The sequence below is a fragment of the Balaenoptera physalus genome (genome assembly GCF_965194825.1).
Source record: "Balaenoptera physalus genome assembly, chromosome: 1".
Classification (NCBI taxonomy): domain Eukaryota; kingdom Metazoa; phylum Chordata; class Mammalia; order Artiodactyla; family Balaenopteridae; genus Balaenoptera; species Balaenoptera physalus.
Window position 1 is genome coordinate 144,157,475 of NC_138882.1, and position 19,704 is coordinate 144,177,178.

Genomic DNA, 19,704 nt, shown 5'->3' on the forward strand with positions numbered 1-19,704 from the left:
AAGTGTGGGCTGGTACACTATCCTCTCTGCAACTCTGAGATCCAATTAGAATGTAAGGGGAAAAATTACATTCTAGTTTCCATCCCCCACTGGAATATTGCTGGTGATTGCTCACCAAAGAAGACAGCCAGAATTTGGTCCCCTTTAGCAGTCTATGAAAACACAAAAGAAGACTTATTCTCAGTCTCTTTAAAGCAAATTATTTTCATATGATTTTATAAGTTTTTCTTTTTCATTATTATTAAAGTTTTAGTTAAAAAAAAAAAAGAAAGAACTGTATATTCTGTCAAAATCCTCCCATTATCCTTTGCTGAAACAAGTAGGAGCTTTTAGATATGAAAACAGGGCCAGGCAGAAACACTTTCTGGGAAAGTCTGCAGTGGAATGGTTTTGATAATGAACATGCCTAGAGAAAGAAAATCGTGAATGCTGTATGTGTTGAGGGAAGAAACTCTTATCTTCAGTTGGGTTCTGTTTCCCTTAGAGAGGCTTATGTTACCTACAATCAATAGGTCTCCAATTAAACAAAGAAGATTTACATATGCCGGTGCATTTTGGAGCTAATGAAATTGGTCTAACAGCTTTAATGAGAGTGAAGCATTGGATAGGAGGGGGAAACATATGAGTTCATCACACATAACTGGACCCAGCTCCTTAATTGTGATCTACCTTTTCTACCACTACTGCCCTTGGCCTCTCCCAACTTAGGATAAGTAACCATGCCGAAATCTATCTTATTTAGCCAGGATAGACAAACAAACCCGCAAATACTCACTAGAGATAAGGCTATGATTGACAGACACTTTCCCTGCAGAGCAGGACAGTATGTGATTCAAAACCAAATGTGTGTCCATCCTGAGGAGAGGGTTTCCTTTCTAATCAAGCTTGTGCTCTTCACAAATTCAACAGCATGAAATTAAAATCCTTTCCTTCCCCTCCTAGCAGGGTAGCTAGCACATAGTAGGTACCTGATAAATGGCTATTGGTATAAAGATGGATTTCCTCACCTATAAGCTGGAGCAATGACTATATTACTCTATCACCCCCAAATCATCTTTTCTAGGTAAACAGTTTGGATAAAAGTCAAGACCAGGATCTCAGATGGAAACACAAATAGCCTATATAATTTTATATAAATGTCCAGCATCACCAAAGCTTTATTTTCAGAATTATAATTATTCACATGTCATAACTTTTAGGTTAACATGAAGCTTTGGATTTTGGTGAAAAATCAGAATCAGTTAACATGATAGAGTGAAAAGGGAAAATTATTCTGACCAAAAAAGTTTAGGCTTAAATTCAGTCCTGAAGTGAACACCTAAAAACTGTATTATATGTTACCTAGTTTTAAAATTCACGTTATAAGCTTCTCACATTTTTTGGTTTTGTTCAACCCAGGTTCTCCATTAATTTATACATATATATATATATGTGTGTGTATATACATACACACACACACACACACACACACACACACACACATATATATATATATATATATATATATAGTGTGTGGGTAGAGACTTGGCAAGGAGACAGGTTGCCCCTATATGTTCCATGCACCAAAATTCTCATTTATGTCTTTGCATGTGCTCTCTCCAGTTTCAAGGTTAGTTATGTCCACTGGTTCACTCAATCCAGAAAGGTAATTTACTCGTGTTAATTATCCCACATTTGTCTCATACACCTTGCCCTTATTTAAACACTGCATTTATTATCTTGATAACAAATAAGAACCTTCAATAACGCACAGCATTGTGAAAGGAGCCTTGTCAGAAACACGAGTCACCCCATAACACGAAGTTCCTTAAGTCCTGAAATCCCTTCTTAGAGTTCAGCCCCTACCTCCAAAAGTTCAAGAATCTAAGGCTAAGACATCAGAGTTTATTGAAACATCACCCTGGTGGGAATCTGCGATTGGGGATTCATTCCAAATTTAAAGATGAGCAATCCTTTTTCCAGATGTTGGACTTAGTTAGACAGTGAGTATCCCCTCCAACAATTTCCCTCTAAATAACCGATTAAAAAACAGAACGGTGTTATACTGACTCATAATTATAGACTCATAATTCTACCTGAATATATATAATTTAAAATATATAACATTAATGAAGGTTGTTTATCATTAATGTGTTCAGTTTTATTCATATTTCATGAAAAAAAAAAGGAAGACCAAAGAAAACAGAATTAAGGCCAGATGTGTAAAAATACCATGCAGGATTACAAGTGGGTAAAGTGTGGTCAAGGAAGGAGGAAAGAGGGTGATTCTAAAAATTAGTAGTAAAAACAGAGAGATTTTCAAACTTGTTAAACTTTCATTATTTGGAAACAAGACATTCCTAAAGTAAAGGAAACATCAGATATTGTGAAACTCATCAGGTAAATTCTGATATTTGTATCCAAGTGGTTTATTTAATCTTAAGTCAACCCGGTTTTCCCTGGAAGAAATGAACTGCTAGCATCCCATGAACCCTATGAAGTTTGCCTCACTTCTCATACTGACTGCCAAACAAAGAAAAATGTCTTGCGTTCCATGATGTCCCCCATGTCACTGTGACTAATCCCCAACCATTTTTATTTACAGCGTTCAGAACGAGTTTCTATGACAATCCCATGCCACTCTCAATGTTACACACAAATTTTCTGCCTTTTGAAAATAATTACAGAACAAATCATTTGTTCTGCACTCTATACAAAGAAAAGCACATATATTAATAGCTGCAGAAACAGATTTCACTTTCAGATTGAACAACAAGCAGATATAACAGAGAACAAAAAATTTCCAATATTTGGGACCACCAGATTGCTGTTGGTGCTGTCGCTGTTTGTATTTCACTTATCAGACATGCAGTAGTTCTTCTCCTTTCTATCACCATCTGTACACACTTTCCCAAAGGACCCTCACAGCTGCCCCATTACCACACTAACACACACTCGCACACAGAGGACCCCTTAATACATTATCTGTTTTCTTCTCACAAGAGAAAAAAAGGCAGAGCAGCTTGAGAACTCGGACAACTTAAAATCCACTTCCACGTCAAAGTCTCAAGATTGCTACCTTTCTTCAGAGATGGAGCAAAATAGAGAATTTAAGTGGTTATGCTACTGGGACTTGGCTGTGTTTTAGGAACTACTACCAACTGCCAAATGAAATCACCGTAGCTTGCTCTCAAGGCCTTCCCTTCCTTTCTGTTTGTTACTCCCTCATTCTCCTGCTGTTTAGTTTGCCTATAACTGTTTTATACCTCAGCATTACTCAAAGGATGTCCTTAAAAAAAAGTAGAACTTTTTTTTTTGTGCACCAGCTTTCTCTAGAGAAGACGTGCTATGGTGAACTATTAAATAATAGAAACCACCTGTGCCCTGTTCTGTGTCTGCTTAGGTTTTCTTTCCATTTACGTAGATATTTCTGACATAAGAAAACCAAAAAGTTAACACTTAGTAGTAATATCACCAAATGATAGAATTCCTCAATGTACACCAATTGTACAGGAAAAAGGCAGTATCAACAACCGGTTCTGCAAATGTCTAAAACTTCATATGGGCTATTAGTTGGGAGAATCCTAATTTTAAAACATTGAAAGCCTTAAAATCTTAGTTTCTGAGGAAATTTCATCTAAGATAGCAACAACTCGTCTCCCAGTATTTTCTTCAGTTGTGTATTTTGGCACCTAACACAGTGCCTAGCAGGTAGTGAGCGCTCAAAACATGTTTGCTGAGCTGAGTTGCCAAGGACATGGTGGAAACTGTCAATAAAGGCAAACAAATACATCTTCTATGCCAACACCAACCAAAGAGCATCCACCTTGATGCAAATGATAACAACAGGCCACAACTGCTCCTCAACTTATACAAGAATTTTCTATCTCCACAGCTCCTGGGATGCATAGACTCAGTTTCTTCATCGGCAAAATGAAGGTTTCCTCTACGTTTCCTTCAAGGTATAAAATTCTGAACCTATTAACAAACGAGGACAAGGTCTAGCTGCTCACCACTTTTTAAACTTTAGAGAAAACAATGGCTTTCATCACTATAATGTACTCCCAGAGAACAGTTTTAGCCCCCTCCATAAATTCCAAGGCAGAGCTTAGGGAGTATGATATACTGGGAAACACCTGAGAGAGAAAAACAGGCCATAAAAGGGTCAGACCTACTTACCAGCCCTAACCACTTACTAACCATGTACCATGGACACATTACTCAGCCTGTTTCTCAGCAGCATAAAGGCAATTATAAAAGCTCCCCTACCAAAAAGGTAAGGTTTATATGAAGAGCTAATAAAATAATATATAAGAACCAACTTAAATATCATGGAGGTTAACAAGACTAGTCTGGGGTCTGACAGATCTGGCTTTCATCCTGGCTCTGCCACTACCATTGGCGTGACCTTGAGTGAGCCAGGAACACTCTTTGAGCCTCTGTTTCCTGAATAACAGGAGTAAACCACAACAAAAGCCATCTACCAACTCCACTCGCCCCTAGCACCCAACATGAAAAATTCTCCAAAACTTGGAGAAGTCCAAAAGGAAAACTAAAACAGAAACAAAGAAACCCACATAAAACCAAAGAAACTCATATCCACAATTTAGAAAACCAACAAAGCCAATCCTAAAAAAATGGCACCCAGCTATGTAAACTCCTTCAAGTGCCCAAAGTATTTAAGAGTCTGTCACAGAATGCTTTAGCACAAAGCAAAATGTACTGTTGCAGCTGCTCTGTTCTCACTTTTTAAAAGGTGTCAGTAATGAAGGGCCAAACATGCAAATCCCTAAATGTGCATCTATGTTCCTCTCCAATCTAGCTGTCTCCCTCCAAATCCGCTGTCTCATGACCCGGCCTCACTTACTCAGCATCAACCCCATCCCAGCACCTCTGAGGCTCAACTGCAAATACAGTTAAAAGCTATGCATAATCAGTCATTAGATAGCAAAATTGAAAATGTCTCTCTTTGAAGAATCACAAAGCTTTCTGTCTGAAACCTCTGACCTTTCTAGAGAAATCAGAGTCACTGTAGTTTAAAAATGTAGGTGGTAAAAGTACAAAGGATTACATTTATCCATTTCGCATGTTTGCCGTCTTTTCTGAGATGAGGGGCACATATCTTCAGAACAATTAGTTCTTCAACCCTAAGATTTCAAGCTGCAATATCCTCATTCTCCAAGAACTGTATACATCCTGGGCCCAATGAGATGGCACTTTTCTGTTAATTTCTATTCCTACTTTATTTTACAGAAAATCTGAAATACATGTTTCCAGAGCCTTTTTTTTTTTTTAAAAATAAGACTTTTGTCTGTACAGTAAATGAGCCAAGAAAATAATAAAAATTCATTTGAATCTTCTTAAAAACCACTGTAATCCCTGATTGGGTCAGGAGGGTAAGGGACTTCTAAGAGTACATTTAAAAGAAAAAAGAATTCTTAATAAAAGTCCTTGCCACATATTAAGAGGCCATACAATAAAAGTATTGCAATGACTATCTTTCCCTGACAGGAACATACAACAATAGTTATGCTGTTGAACAGCATCAAGTTACAAAGACTTCATTCTCAGAAGTTACTTGAAACTACTCTCCCAAAGAGAACCTCCACCATTTAAAAGAAGGGGAGAAAAAGCCAACTAAATGAATCGATCAGAAACTTTAGTAACTCAGTAATTTTTATATAAAAGGCACCCATGCAAAAATCGTGCCACAGTCCTACAGAGATGCAGACTAGCTTTTGCCAAATTCTTATCCAGAATCCTTACTTCATCTTAAGTGTTTATAACCCAACTTATCTTTAACTTCCAATTACTTGATGCTAAAAATATATTCTCAGGTATACACTGTTTTCCATCAACACTTTTTATATCTAATATTATTTATGAATTATACTCAGCATAAAAGATGTTTACGATTTTCATTGTTAATCTGCTATTATATCTGAGCCCATACAGCTCTGAATAGTATGCTACGAAGGTTTACATGCAGATGCACAGTATCTTAATTACTTATTCTACAGTAGGCTCTGTAAGCATCTCCATTCCTCATTCATTTGGAATGTTTAAAAATGCCACAAGAAGGGCTTGATGTCATCTTAACACTGAAATCCATCTGTCTATGGCCCTCTTTTGACTTTATTCCTTCTGCAGCCAAAATTTTCACAAAAGTTGATGAGAATTTGTCAACCTAAGGACTTGTAATGTCAGCTCCTTTGAAAGGCAATGGAATATTTGAAAGTGGCAATGATGGGATCCTGTACATACAATATTCACTTTATGTGGGACCTTAAACTTAAATAACTAATCCCTTTAAAATTAAAATACATAGAATTCTCAACGCTTCCAACAGAGGAAGAGGAAAGAGGAAGGCACATAACACAGAAGAGACAGTTCTGAGTTTCCCATATTAAGTAATATGTCCCTAATTTTAAAAATCCAATTAAAATTGATATTGTAGCACCACAGTTCCTATTATCCACTGACAAATACCTTTCCCTACCAAAAATTACCCCTCGGATAAAGCTATATGACTCACCACAGATACATCTTCCCCCAACAGCGTGAACATGTTGCATTAGCCAATCACGGGCTGGCAAAATTACAAAAGGAAATAAAATCACCCAAACCATAGCAACAAAGACAACAGCCTGACAATGGCAGATGCTACACAGACATACGTACAAGTTGTTAAATCTTATTCATTTTTAAAATATGTTTTATTGCTACTTTTATTTCATCTGGCTTTTATAACCCATAGAATATTTCAAAAATAGCCATTAAAATATTTACATCAATATATATGCTCTGAAAATTGTTTCTGTTCGGAAACTCATAAGCTATTGGGACCACCAGAAACACTCATCAGACACATCAAAGGTAGGCATTATGGAACCTGATGGAGAGGACAATGGGGTGTGAGTCCTATTTTTTTTTTATTGCAGTCCTCTTTTGTTTCCAATTTAATCGCTTTTATCACACACCTCAGTTTTCCCTTTCTGGGGTGACTGACACTCCACACACTAACTTTTAGATTTATTAGCATTTCTAAAAAAAAGAAACTTAAAAAGAAAGTCACATTTCTATTTTATTCAATATAAGTTCAGTTCAGCAGCTTTTTAAAAAAATAAACACTAGAAGAATTCATATATAAAATGAATAGATGTAGTATGTTATAATTATAATCTTTTTTTCTATTTACAGTTATAAAATTCATGTTGAGTGAGGCTTTGAACTTTTGCACTGAAGTCATTAAGAACTAATCTTGCCAAAGTTTACAGAAGTGAAAATAAGGGCATTAAATAAATCCATCAATAAATCAGTCAGTCATTTAAGGGCATTAAAATGAAACTTTTCCCTATTTTCAATTTTCTTCCTTTATCTTTTAAGTTAAAAAACAATATTTTAACTAATAAAATTCCATTTTTGCTTTCTTTTAAATAATTACAGACAGCCATAATCACGGGAACTTTTGGAAACAAAGTAAATTTAAAACTTTTAAATCTAATCATCAAAGGACGTTAGAAATACATATCTCTTGGGCGTATTTTAAAATGCATAAAAATTTACCTAATAAAATATTACATGCAATTCTGATTTTTATAATAATGCTTGCTTTAATTCTCAATGGCTTACCAAAGCATCTAGAACCAATTCATCTAACTTCATCTTACAAAAAAAAAATTCTTAAACCTGTGTTATAATGCTTCTATTCACTAAACTTCTACATTCTAAAAACAAGAAAGAACAAGTCATTCCAGATTTTTGACCCCAACACTAACAAGCATGAGACCATTTCTCCCTCTTCTAACCAAGTGTGGCTTCATTCTGCGGCTAAAACCAAACTCCACAGTAAAATATCTCCGTGGGAAAGGTTTGGATTTTGACTTTTTATTTCCCCTTTGACTCAAGGTGGGTGTGTGATACCATTTAAGTGACATCCAACGCCAGACAACAGGATATAAAGAGGGATATAGAATGGATCTGAATTTTGTTTTTAAAAGCATAGGATATGGAATCAGGAGGCCTGGGTTTAATCTTGCTCTGCACAAATCCCTTGGCACCTCTGAGACTTGATTTTCACCTGTCCAAATGGACAGTGCATTACTTATTTACAATACTCCTGTGAAGTTAAAGAAAAAAATAAAAGAAAGCTACAATGTATGGCAAAACTTAGGACTGTACTTGCTGCAAAACAGACACTCAATAAAGTTATTTGTCTGGCTGCCTGCCTTCCTTCCTTCCTTTCTTCCATCCATCTCCTTCTCTCTACTCTCAATCGATTTAGGTCCAAAATTTACCACTAGGAAAATATGTGTAAGACATGAAGACAAAGAGTTTTAAGACAAAGAGTTTAAAGTTCTCAAAAAACATTAAAGCTATTCCACTTCAAACTCCAGTTATTATGATCATCCTGATCATTTCTGAGATTGAGATTAGCAATATATCACAGAACAACACTCGCCAAAATACATAACACAAATGAACTTATTTCTCTCAATCTCATCTCATTTAGTGTCTCTTACAAACAGAAAAGCAAAAACATCCTCTGCTACAAAGCAGCAGCAATTTGTCATTTGTGGACTTATTCCTCTGGCTCATAAGCCATGTTTATTTCACTAAAATATTAATAAGAAGACTAATTCCATTAGATAAAATATACTTTTACCCTGTGGAATTATCATAGCAAAACATGAAGCACTGTTTTCTAATATTTTAGGAAATGCCTAGGGAAAAAGCCATTTCTATCTTAGCAGCAGCTAGAAAATTCTGGTAAGTTCAGGGACACCAAAGTTTGGATCAGTCATTTCTATCCTACATTATCTTTCTTGTCTCCTTGGCGGGAGACAGCTAAAATGTTGACAGCACTGTAGGTTACCCCTTAAAAAGCAAAATGGTAATAATAATGAGTATCTCAATAGCCCCTTTTCCAAGTTTATGCATGCCACAGTGTCCCTAACTAGACCCCTAAACACTACAAAGAATTTTTGCAAAACTTTTCTTTCTAACAATCTGAATAGAAACTCCAAAAGCCCCCAATAGGTCTCTTAGTCTGAAGCATATTATGCAAAAATGATGGTGAGATGGATTATAAAATTCTCCACTAGATATCTTGCTGCTTGGGATCCTTTTACAGTCATTACTTAAACCAAAACACTTTTTAGAGCATCTCCATTTGCAATTAAGTTCACGGTTTTATGTTTCTCTTAACAAAGCACGCCAGTTTATTCATTCTCTTCCTCCTCCACCTGACTTCTTCCTTCCCCTGACATCACCTTCCAAGGATTTACAATTTATAATATATTTAAAAGCAAGATCTAACCTCTAAATGACCATGGGGAAATAATTGCTGAAATGACAACAAACTGGTGTTTAGCACATTCAATGAATGCAATCTGTATTTTATGTTTTTTCTTCTATTCTAACCTCAAAATTGTTTTCAATAATCTATATTAACATTTGTGAGCAATTAGAATTGTTGCTGCTTCTGTGCAAGTTTTAAAAAACCGACAGGCTGTTCTGCATCCTCTGGAAGCAGCTTGAGGCCTTAACCAAGTAAAACAACCAGTCCTACTGTGTATAGCAGTGACCACAACAAAGGCTGTGGTTTCTCCCACACTAGCCCTAAATAGGTTCAAATTAATGCTATCCATCACTGGGTGGAAAAGCAGACAAGGCAAATCCAAGCCAGCAGCATTGGGAAATTTCTTACCAACACTCAAACCTCTGAGCCATAAATGAGCTGACCTCCCTTCTACTCAAGAACACCCTTTCTCCCTATACCTCTACACTCTCTACCCTTCAACTTCCATCTTCCTCACTACATTCTAGATAGAGGATACTGTTACTATGTTCTAAATAGAGGATACTGTTACAATCTTCAAGTTATGCAGAAAATACTCAAGGATATAAAAGCCATATTTAATCTCAAGTTTGTTGATTGTGCTATCCCCCTTAAAGAATTAAAAGACAAATAGAAAGATAAATGACATCTTATAAAACTGTGTGCATATACCAATAAGTTACAGTAGATCAATCAGCCACAAAATCCACCTTTAGTTTAACGTTAGAGTTTGAGATAGGGTGGTACTTAACTGTCTTCATTAAATATCACTGTATATTAATCTTACCCCTTCTTTTTCCAAATATGGTTCATTATTATAAATCACAGAAACTAACTACATAACTTTCTACTAAGGAGTTTATTAAGGTAATGAAGAAGTTTAATTCAATAATGCATAGTCTTAGATTTGAGTGTAAACACATACAAACAAACCCTGTTAACAGAATATACTGAATATATTTTAGATATACAATCCTGCCACAAACTAACATGGCAAGTTACCTAAAACTTTAAAAATTATCATAATTAATTTGGCATAAAACTATATAAACTAACAATTTAACATTATCAGTTTAAATTTTTTTTCAATTATTATTCGGTACGCACTGATAACCTTACACAGATAGTCACACTGTATTTAAGGTACCAGCTTTTTAAAAAAAGAAATCATTCCCCCTACTCGAACCCGCACTCTGTGTGCAGCCTGGATGTGCACACACAGGCACACGAAGCGCACACACGTTCCTACACAGACACTCCTAATCTTACACCTGCTCTGAAGCAGCAGGAAGTGAATTCTCAATCTGTCAACATGACCATCTGGTCTATCTGCATATCACGGCTTTCTCTATTACTATATGAAGGAATGGCAATCACGAAGCCAAAATACAACTAGAATGCACCTGAATGGGAGTCTCTCTCTCTTTGCTGAAATGGAATAATACGTGGCCTATCAGAGCAGAACTAGCAGTAATGTAAATAATTTGAAATGAGCGTTCAGGACAGCATAATTAAGTGAACAATATGGTACAGGTAATGTGGTCATCAGTAACACTGCCGTCAGGTTTCCAGGACCGGCACCAGGCTTCGCAGACACCGCGACTCTTTCAGTAAGCGACGGGACCTTTACTACTCCTGCCGAGCAACACTAAGTAAAGGTAGTAAAGGGAGACCATGGAAGCAATCCGTAGCTATTAAACTAAAACACTACTGTGCAAACACGTTCACTTTCTACCCTGAAACTAACAAGTACTCCTGCTACCATTAGGACAAGTTCAATTCGCTCCGTCCCTGGCTAATTAGCAATTACAGCAACTACCTGACAAATTCTGGTCATGTATTAGTCTTTCAGAGTGAATTTTAAGGTAACTAAAAATATTTCCAATCTTAAAAAATTCCTCATCTGCAAAAAGTGAAGATGCTCATTGTGATTTAGCTTTGGGGCCTAATGCCACTCAAAAATTAGCAAAGGCCTTTGTTGAATTAAACATAATTCTATTTGTTTAATTTTAGTTTTTAAACATCTCCACACAGCTACCTCAGCTTTCATTCTACCCGCAGCAGGTAATAACTATAAAAAGTCATTTTATGGCCTAGATACAGCAACCTACCTCTATCCAAGAGATGAGTCCTTAAAAAGTCTAACCTCTTACAAAATTTAACTAACTCAACTGAGAATCTTTCTAGAATCTGATTACATTACCAGAAGTTATACAGAAGCAGTTTAAAAAAAAAAAAAACTCTCCAGAAAGTTCTCGGTTGAGTGCCTACTAATGAACAAAGGTTAACTTTATCTAAAAGGTCAAATGCCTGGTGGCTAAGGTTATGACCTTAACAACTTAAATTGTGACCTTGCCACGTGCCGGGTATATTGTAGATTCTGATACAGATCATCTGGTAAAGACTGGTCATAAATTAGCTTTACTGTTACACGCCCACAAAGAACACCATTTACCACAATACCATAATATCTCAAAGTTGTCATATGATACATGGGAAGAACGACTCAAAGAGAGACCAAATTAAAGGCATAAAATGGTTTTACTCTTTTATACTTTTAATGAGATGAAATTCTCAGGCTTATGGAATCACTCCGATTTCATTACACTTGTTACTGGTTATCAGCCACAAAACTCACACAGTTCTAATGCTCCTGGATTTAGAGGAGAAGAAAAAGGAATGCAGTTTATGTATTGTATTTTAGCTTCTCAATAAGTCTTAGAAAAATCACCTCCGCTTTTAAAAAACAATTGATTCTGCAGTAGCTTCCAGTATTTACATGTGCGTTCTAAGATTTCAACTTCCTTCCCAAGAAGAGGTCGAGGCATGAAGCAATAATTATTATATGCATTTTAGAAAGAAAAAAAAGGATTTTCCTGTGGCCATCAAGGGGGAAAAATGGCATTTTGGAAGAAAAAAGCATACATGTAAAAGAAAGAGAGGGGAAAAAAAAGACTATAGGTGAAAAGGCCACAATGGTTTTGGCATGTTTCTTGAAGCACATTTCAGAGTCTCTGCCTCCTGCCAATACTGGCAAGTTCTCAAAACTTTTAAGGAGGTAAAAACATTGTTTAGTGTTTACAAATCTTCAGCATTATAACAGATGCTTGTCAAATCAGTTGTATGTGAGTTGACCGATCTACCTCCTATTTGTATTGGCAGCTTCCCTTCCACAAATAACAGGTCTCTCAATCTCTTAAATCACATTTGAGATATTTTCAGACAAAAGGCCTTGAGCATCCCTCAGACCCATCCTGGTGCGCACAGAGGCGCCACGGCTGCGCAGGGAGAGCCAATGGCCTGTACTTGGCCAGCGTTCAGGCGACCGAGGGATTCTGGGAGGCGCAGGAAAACCGAACCGAAAGGTAGTCTGATCCACAGTGCTGGCAATAAATCTTTCATAAGCAATAAGGATGCTAACTTTCCTAAGCAACTGTCTACCTGCCGTTTTACCAACATCACCCTTCAGGTCACTGAAACCACCAGCAACTATGACGGCTCAAGGGATCTGGAGCCACAGCACAGGCACAAACTGTCAACGGCGAGAGAGAATCCAACGTGAAACGGCGAGAGCGAGGAAGGCTGTGTCTCTGTGCATCTAAGGGAAACGTTCACATCTAAAAATTAGAAGGGATGCTGCTCCCACCAATAAACGCATAACAGGTATTTCGCTTTGATGTTACCTTGTAAGGAAGCACCTACCATGATGGGCATCACCCACTGACACCTGCAATTTCTTATATTGGTCCGTTACAGCATTTATTATAAGTTATTTACTTCTCCAAATATCAAAGAGATGAAAACACAAGATTTTTAGAGAGTGCTCCCCCAAAGCATATAATACCCACAACTCTTTTTGCACCTTGTCCTAGTAGATTCTCCACTTATATATGCAAATAAATTTTTAAAAAATTTTAACTCTGCTTTTTCAATAGACAAAATAAAGTAACAACAATAGGGTTAACAGGGAGTTAAGAAAGGGCCACTTGTTCCCGTGTAGAGGTCATTTGAAAGGTGCTACCTTTTCGTTTTCGCTACCCAGAACTGGCTAAAGCAACAGGCACTTCTTATAATTAAGTATACATTTTCAAAAACCCAAATATTTGAAACACTTACAGATCACATCCTCTAAAATACTCATTTATCCCCTGCCAACAGAATGCAAATGATGATGTGACATGCTTGCAAAGTAAATTTCTCCAGTTTCTTATGTAAGGACGGATGGATAACAAAAGTTCTCTTTCTAAAACATATATTGAGAAAAATAATACAGACTAGGATATCAGATGACTTCTAAGAGCTCATATTTTTAGAATTGAAAATGTTTTGCAAAACAATGGAGTATCACTTTTACAGGTAACATCTTCTCTGTCCTTTATGGAAAAAAATACATGAACCCCAAAACAACCTACTGGTAGGATTCCACAACCTTCTTTCTTCCATCTGGCTCAAGTAACTGCCATGAAGGTAATCTAGCAAGACCGATATGTACATATAAAAAGTCAACAAGTTTCACAAGACCTGAGCTTTCACGTAACACAATGAGCCTTTTGTCTAAAACAAGATGAGAGGAACAAAGTAAAAATACATTATTTTATCCAGTCCTCAATAGTTTTATCCTGAATGCTACTCTACATGCTGTAATATGCACAGGTAAAGCATGCCTTGAAAACAGCCTTGGAACAATAAAGAATTTTATTACAAATCAAGCAACTCACCAAATCAATTATCAATATCTATTTCTCAACGTGTTCATGCACTATACAGGTTTGGTTACTTTTAAGATTAATCTTTCCATCAATTACTTAAAGAATTGGTTTGTTTTTTCCTTTAGCTATTGTAAACAACACTAAGTATTCCTAATACAAAGCTACTAAGTTTGTACTCGTGTGATTTCTTTTTCCTTCATAAATGATCAGCGATTTGATAGCAATCTTACCTCCAACCTCTTCTTAGGGGGTTCAAGAGACCCCAGTAGATAAAAACACTCCCAGAAGAAAAGCAACTAAAAATATTGCCTCACTACCAAACTAAATGCTTTTTAACTAGATCCCTTGCCAGTTAAAATAGACTCTTCCTTACAAGGGTTTTTATGAGGCTTCTCTCACCCCTCATCAAAAAACGTGACTTAACATATCCCATAACTGACTACCAACACCTCTGATAACACTACTTGACAAAAGAACTAAACTTAGCGAGAATGCTCTCCAAGCTATGCTTTTCCACCTGAATGAAGATGGAACCTCAAACAATGGAGGGTCTGGCTACTCTGATGTTGGTCTACCTTGGACACCACACCGTCCATGTGGACATGGCCGTAGGGAGCTCGGGAATGGCCCAGCACATACAGGGGTCATCAGGAAAAAAAGCACACGCGAGAAAGTGGACTGACTTTTCACCATTGCACTTACCTGCTGCATGCACAAAGTATGCCAAATATAAATCGAGTTCCTTAACAGAAACCCCTATGTGATGGGGCTGGACACAGAGCCCTGGATTAGAGCACTGCGGGGACTTTACAAGGCGCTCGCCATCAGTACTTTCAAGCGGAATACCTTTAAATAAAATCACCATAACAAGGTCCAACCTCCAGACTTTATCTGCCTGGCGGAGGCAGTCAATTCTTCGCATCTTGCCTTTCTGGTCTGGGTTGGAAAGAACACAACACGGAGGCTTTTTCCCTGTGACTGTAAGAACAAAATCCTCTCGGTACTCAGGTCGGATATCTTTCCGCAACTTGGCCAGAAGTCGAGATGCCCACTTCTGCTTGACCTCTGGTTTTTCACTTAGCAACTCATCCTTCACGGCTCTCTCTTCTTCTTTTGACATACGCTTTTCATGTTTTTTGAAGTATTTTCGTTTTCGGGCCTGCAGGTTGAACCATGTGTAGGCGAAGGCTCGGACGTGGGGCAGAAGTGCTTCGATGAAAGGATGAAATTCATCCTGAGGAAATGAATGAAGACAAAAATATAACTATAATGAAAACAAAAGGCAACAACGCTTCTTCAGGTGTTCACCTGTTAAAAAAAATATCCTTATTTCACTTGAAATTTGATTCAAGCATTATGTTACCAAAATCGTACATGGGATCCCTATGGGAAGTCCAAGAGGGGGAAAAAAAAACCCATCGGTATCATGTCTCACAATCTCAAAGAAGAAAACCATTAAAAAGTAAAAAATGTTTTGTTATGTTCACGGAAGTGTACCAGGTTCTACTGTCGGGCCTAGATCCCAGATTCTTTAGACAGTAAGTGAAGTTTATCGAAATGTTTATAACAACATATAATCTTAACCCTATTTCAAGGAAGGCATATCTAATTTTGCTCCAGCCTTGACCTCACTACTTGTAGTACAGCCAGGGCTCGGCGGCCAGATTGGCAAATCCTAAACATTTAGATGCCAGTCAATGTTTATGGAAGTCGAGGAGCAAAAATCATCTCCACGATCAATGGAAACAAAGACTTTCCCCTCTAAAAGTAGACTCTGATGTAGACTCTGATCTGTTTCTTAGTCATTTTGGTAACATGTAATTCCTTTCTAAGTATTACAGTTACACACAATTTTTTTTAGTCAAAAACTTAGAAAAATTTGGCAGGTCCATATACAAAAGAAGAGATGGATTTGATATTCATCGGACTAAAATAAAAGATCTATGTTCAAGACATAATTGCTGATATTATAGAAATGAAACAAAACGGGGAAAAAAGGAAAAAAAAAACAAAGAAAAGCATACAAGCCAGATAGTAAACAGAATGCGTCACTGTGACAACACGGTTGCAACTAAACACATTCAATTTACTGATCTGATTGTGAAATACCTTCAGTAATAATCATTCCGAAAAAACAGAATACTCATTTAAATTTTGAAAATAATATTTCAGGCTTTTTCTCACAGGGTAACAGGGAACCTGGTATGTTCAATATTTACGAGACTCCCGGAAAACCCTCATGGTTGCCTCTTAAAATCCAAGTAATTTGAAAATAAAATTGAATTTAAAACATTTACATTTTTCTTACTGTTTTATGGAAAATGCTTGCTTCTTTTACTTGACATTTTCTTAGGAAGTAAAAATATAAAATTAACGAAAAATTAAACAGTAACTCCACAAAGCTTTCTGAGTACATCTAACTTTTGATTAACCAACCCACACTAATCTTACTAATCTTAACTTCTCTCCACCGCACAACCCTCCCCCCCAAAAGATAAATTATTTACTTTCAAATAAATGAGGATAAGAAAACCAAAGAGATATTTGATGACTTTTTTTAAAAGGGTGTAGGACAGACAAATATAAAATGCATTCTTTTTTGGTTTGTAATATCCATCTAAATATATATTTTGGAGGCACAAGTAACTGTAATGTCCAAAATATTATTACTATTAAAGCAATTATTAATTTTTAAACATTCAAATATAAACTGAGTGCTTAAAATTGGTGAAATACTGTAACAATCAAGCCTGTTAAAATATTGTAAGTTATAATCAATCACTTAAACACTACATATGACTGTTTATTTTTAAGTAAGGTTATATTAATATAATACACACTAAATCATTTCAATAATCGACATTTTTTTTCCCTCTCTCAACAAATTTCAGGCTCCGTATTTCAAGTTTAGGTTTGAAAACTGCTCTTTTTCAATAAAAGAATCCAAAAGAGAAGTCAGCTTTCACAACACATGTGCATTCTTTAAGTGGAGAAAAAACAGAGAAAAATATGAGAATTCTATTATTCTTCCCCATATACCATTAGCACTTTAAAATTTCTGCTGTTTGAGAATCTTTCCTATTGCCGTACTTTAGAAGAGAGAAATGGGGTGGGGGGAGCATTTTTCAAGTCACAGTTTATCTATAAGGTATACGCCAAACTGCAAAGCATTTAAACATTACTAAATTCTGAGCTCATCCTTGAAATGCTCTAAAATACATAAATTTGGAGTTTGAAACAGTCCTTCACATTGACTGATTTTCTTATATACACAAGACATGCTAGGGACCAAGGCTCTGTGGAATTATGCAAAGAACGCCCGGAGTCTACCTTAACTACAAAGTGAGCTTTCACCAAAATGAGGATTTCATTTTAAAGTCTCAGCCCCATTTTAAAATGCAAAGAATAACTTAGCTCCAAACAATTCATATTTAGGTCAAAACCTTGTCTTATTAAAGAGCTTTATTAATGATGATAAACATTTAAAATAAACCTTCTAATGTGACATTTAAGTGTTCGAAGATACTCCCAATATGCTTCTCAGAGAACTGCGAACTGCGTGCATTCGTGTTCAAAAGGATTTTGTTTACCTGCCAACCAACTGCCCATATATCTCATCATAAAAATCCTTAAATGAGGCCAACTATGTCAACTAATCATTAAGAATAATCTAAGTCCCCAGTTTTACATCAAAAGTATTTACAAGTTATTACTCCCCAAAGGTTTTAAGAATGTGCCAATAAAAGTGCACAATATTTTGTATGACTCTTACTCACATGCACAAGGAAAGTGCTAGTTATATTTCTCAATGCACAATTAGAAATATTCCAGAACATCAAAACTAAAGAATATCATTCACTTGCAGGAAATGCCCAGGCACAGAATAAATTAGTTTAAAAACAAAACAGTATGCCCTTATAAAGCATGTTGTTGCACATATCGCCATAAGCTATATAATATTTCAAAATATTCAAGAGAAAACAAAGAATATTTTACGTATGTACTCAGTGAGAAAGTTATGGGCCACCAATAAAAACAAACCTGAAAACCTGTTTCAAAAGTGGTAGGACTTTGAATCAGCATCTTCAACGTTCATCTGTTTGTAAGTAAGCCAAGTTTCGGAACCACGGAATGCTGATATTTTTGGAACTACTTCTTTCAAAGGTTCACCTATAAAATTTCTACTGTTACCAGTCTATGACCAGGTACATGATTTGGTTAAGATGTGCCCACATGGATTAAAATACGATGTCTGGAATTTTCCTGATAAAGTTTTTAAAAATTGCACACGTATATGGATTTTATTCTTTCATTTAGAGTAATTTTTATCACTGTGCTTTACTGGACTTTCTTTAATGACCAATAAACTACCTAAGTTTTTCTTTTTAAAACTGGCTCTAAAGCTTTATAAATATTCCGGCAAGTTAAATAAATTGTGAATCAATTTCTAAAAGAAGAACTCATAAAATATATGGCCCTCATTCACTATTTAGTATACATTTTCTTTAAAAACTGTTACACTAAGTAAGTGTTTCTCTTAGTGGTGTTTCCAGAAGAAGGCCTACTAAATGTCACTGCCAAATAGGTTTAAAAAAAAAACAAAAAACAAAAAAAACTTTCTTAATGTGATAATAGCTCATGAACCAAGAGAATCCAACTTTGTTAAATACCTGACTATGCCCTGGGCCTGCATGGGTACACAGGTATCCTCATATATGCACCATCCCAAAATACAAATTTATCTATTGAGAGCTCACTGGCGAAGACGCTAATGTGTCTGCTAAGGTCCTTCCCCACTAGGGCAGCACACTGGTATTATCTACCAGTTCTACGTGTTGCAAACTTTTGCCAGCTAGAACTTCAGCCTTTGAATCTCAGCATTTTCACTGTAGTCATAACTCATTCAAATTATCTTACACTTTGCATCTTATCCATATGCAATTGTGAACCTTGCCAAAACTGGTTGGAAAAGTTTCATTCCATACTTCCACGAGTTACTAAAATAGGAACTTTGGAAGTTTGTTAGGGAAAAATAAAAAACTTTTACAATAACTAAAAGCAACTGCTATCCATTATTAATGCTAGGCCTAAATCCCAAACAGACCATTTCAACATAAAAGGTGCATTTAAGAGTCTTCTGAGATCAAATAGCCAGTAGATGACTGTTAGATATTGCAATAAGAAGGCATGTCATGTGGGAAATAAATCCAGAAACTAGAGAGGAGAGAAGAAACTATGGATACTTTTTAGTCTTCCAGAAAGTATTCCGGTTAAACCGTTATCTCCTGCTAAATGAAAGCAAGAGGTGGTAGCAGGTTTTTGAAGGGAGTGGTGAATAAACATTTTATATGAAGCATACAAACTTCATCTAGGTGATTAATGGTCAGATCGCAATGTACCAAAACAGTATGAAGGCTCACACTTTTCTTCAAAAAAATTTTAGCGCAAAATCACTTTAACTTCATGCCTTTTGCTCAAAGAAAATAAATAATATATTCAAAAGGGACCAAACTTGGGGCCGTGAAGTAGCAATATTTTGCCTGGGGGTGGTGCAGACAAGGGAGGGATGGAAAGGAGAGGCGCTGGGGCGAGAGAGACCCACGCTCCCAGTTAGGTCGGAGGGAAAAGTTGCCCCCGTCCTGTGCGCGGGGCGGCCCGAGTCGCGCGGCAGCAGCG

General features: G+C 36.4%; 1 protein-coding gene across 13 annotated transcripts in view; it reads right to left on the reverse strand.

Annotated features, from left to right (window-relative positions):
- The window catches only part of NFIA (nuclear factor I A), a 392,763-nt gene that overhangs the window by 371,285 nt on the left and 1,774 nt on the right, over window positions 1-19,704 (reverse strand). For 11 of the 13 annotated variants that reach the window (XR_014261496.1, XM_082453615.1, XM_082453621.1 and 8 more), the window contains one exon: window positions 14,731-15,262. Coding sequence is in view for 12 of the 13 variants with exons in the window: in XM_082453615.1 (XP_082309741.1) it covers window positions 14,731-15,262 (532 nt within the window). In the remaining variant the exon portion in view is untranslated. Of the gene's footprint in view, window positions 1-14,730; window positions 15,263-16,336; window positions 19,290-19,704 lie in introns of those variants that run through there. The other 2 variants (XM_082453618.1, XM_082453623.1) reach the window with 2 other exon arrangements.